Source organism: Pygoscelis adeliae, unplaced genomic scaffold (genome assembly GCF_000699105.1).
Source record: "Pygoscelis adeliae isolate BGI_AS28 unplaced genomic scaffold, ASM69910v1 Scaffold1368, whole genome shotgun sequence".
Lineage (NCBI taxonomy): Eukaryota > Metazoa > Chordata > Aves > Sphenisciformes > Spheniscidae > Pygoscelis > Pygoscelis adeliae.
The window spans coordinates 4,884-5,968 of record NW_008825425.1 but is presented as its reverse complement, the minus strand read 5'-3'; the positions used below and the strand labels follow the sequence as shown (position 1 = coordinate 5,968).

Genomic DNA, 1,085 nt, shown 5'->3' with positions numbered 1-1,085 from the left:
TCCCTGGTAAGGCATCCGGGCCGGGGTCCCCTCCCGGGTCGGGGACCCCCCGGATGGGCGATTCGGGAAGGGCACGGTCCCGGCGTGACGTGGTCCTGCCTGGCAGCTCACTCGGCAGTGCACTGCAAGCCCATCGTGGCGCAGAACCAGCTGTACGTGGTGGTGGCCCAGCTCTTCGGAGGCTCCTACATCTACCGCTGGGACACCGCCGTGGACAAGTTCATCAAGATCCAGGACATCGACAGCCAGAAGACCCGCAAGCCCAACGACATCGAGGCCTTCCAGATCGAAGGCGACTGGTATTTTGTCATCGCCGACAGCTCCAAGGCGGGCTCCACCAGCCTCTACCGCCTCAACCAGAACGGCTTCTATTCCCACCAAGCCCTCCACGCCTGGCACCGCGACACCGACGTGGAATACGTGGAGAACGATGGCAAACCCCGGCTGCTCATCTCCAGCAGCTCCCAAGCCCCCGTCATCTACCAGTGGAGCCGGGCGCAGAAGCAATTCACGCCCCAGGGGGAGGTGGGGGAGATGCTGGACGTGCAGATGGTGAAGCACTTCAGGGTGAAGCGGGACCAATTCCTCTGCCTCAGCCGCTACATCGGTGACTCCAAGGTGGTGCGATGGGAAGGACAGCGCTTCGTTGAGCTCCAGACGCTGCCGTCCCGTGGCTCCATGGTGATTCAGCCCTTCTCGGTGGAGCAGCGGCAGTACCTGGCCCTGGGCAGTGACTTCTCCTTCACCCACGTCTACCTGTGGGAAGAGGAGAAGCAGAAATTCGTCAAGTTTCAGGAGCTGTCGGTTCAGGCGCCGCGGGCTTTCCGCTACGTGCCGGCTGCCGATGTGCAGCTCCTCCTGGCTCCCAGCTTCAAGGCCAACACGCTGGTCTACCGGCACGTGGTGGTGGACCTCAGCCTCTAGTGGGGAGGCAGAGCCCGGGCTGCCCCCGCGGGGCTCTCGCCTCCCCCGCGAGCTGCCTGCTCCTGCCCGAGGACACGCATGCGCCCGCCGGCCCCTTCCTCCTGCCTGCAGCCCACTCTGCCCCGTGGTCACAGCCTGGTGCCAGCCCCCCTCCCGGCCCC

General features: G+C 65.4%; 1 protein-coding gene across 1 annotated transcript in view; it reads left to right on the top strand.

The window, feature by feature from the left end:
* LOC103922504 (leucine-rich repeat LGI family member 3-like) overlaps positions 1-924 on the top strand; it is a 15,362-nt gene extending 14,438 nt beyond the window's left edge. Inside the window, exon 3 of the mRNA XM_009330643.1 lies at positions 107-924. Within this exon, the coding sequence (XP_009328918.1) occupies positions 107-924 (818 nt within the window). The remainder of the gene's footprint in view (positions 1-106) is intronic.
* Positions 925-1,085: the final 161 nt, after the last annotated feature.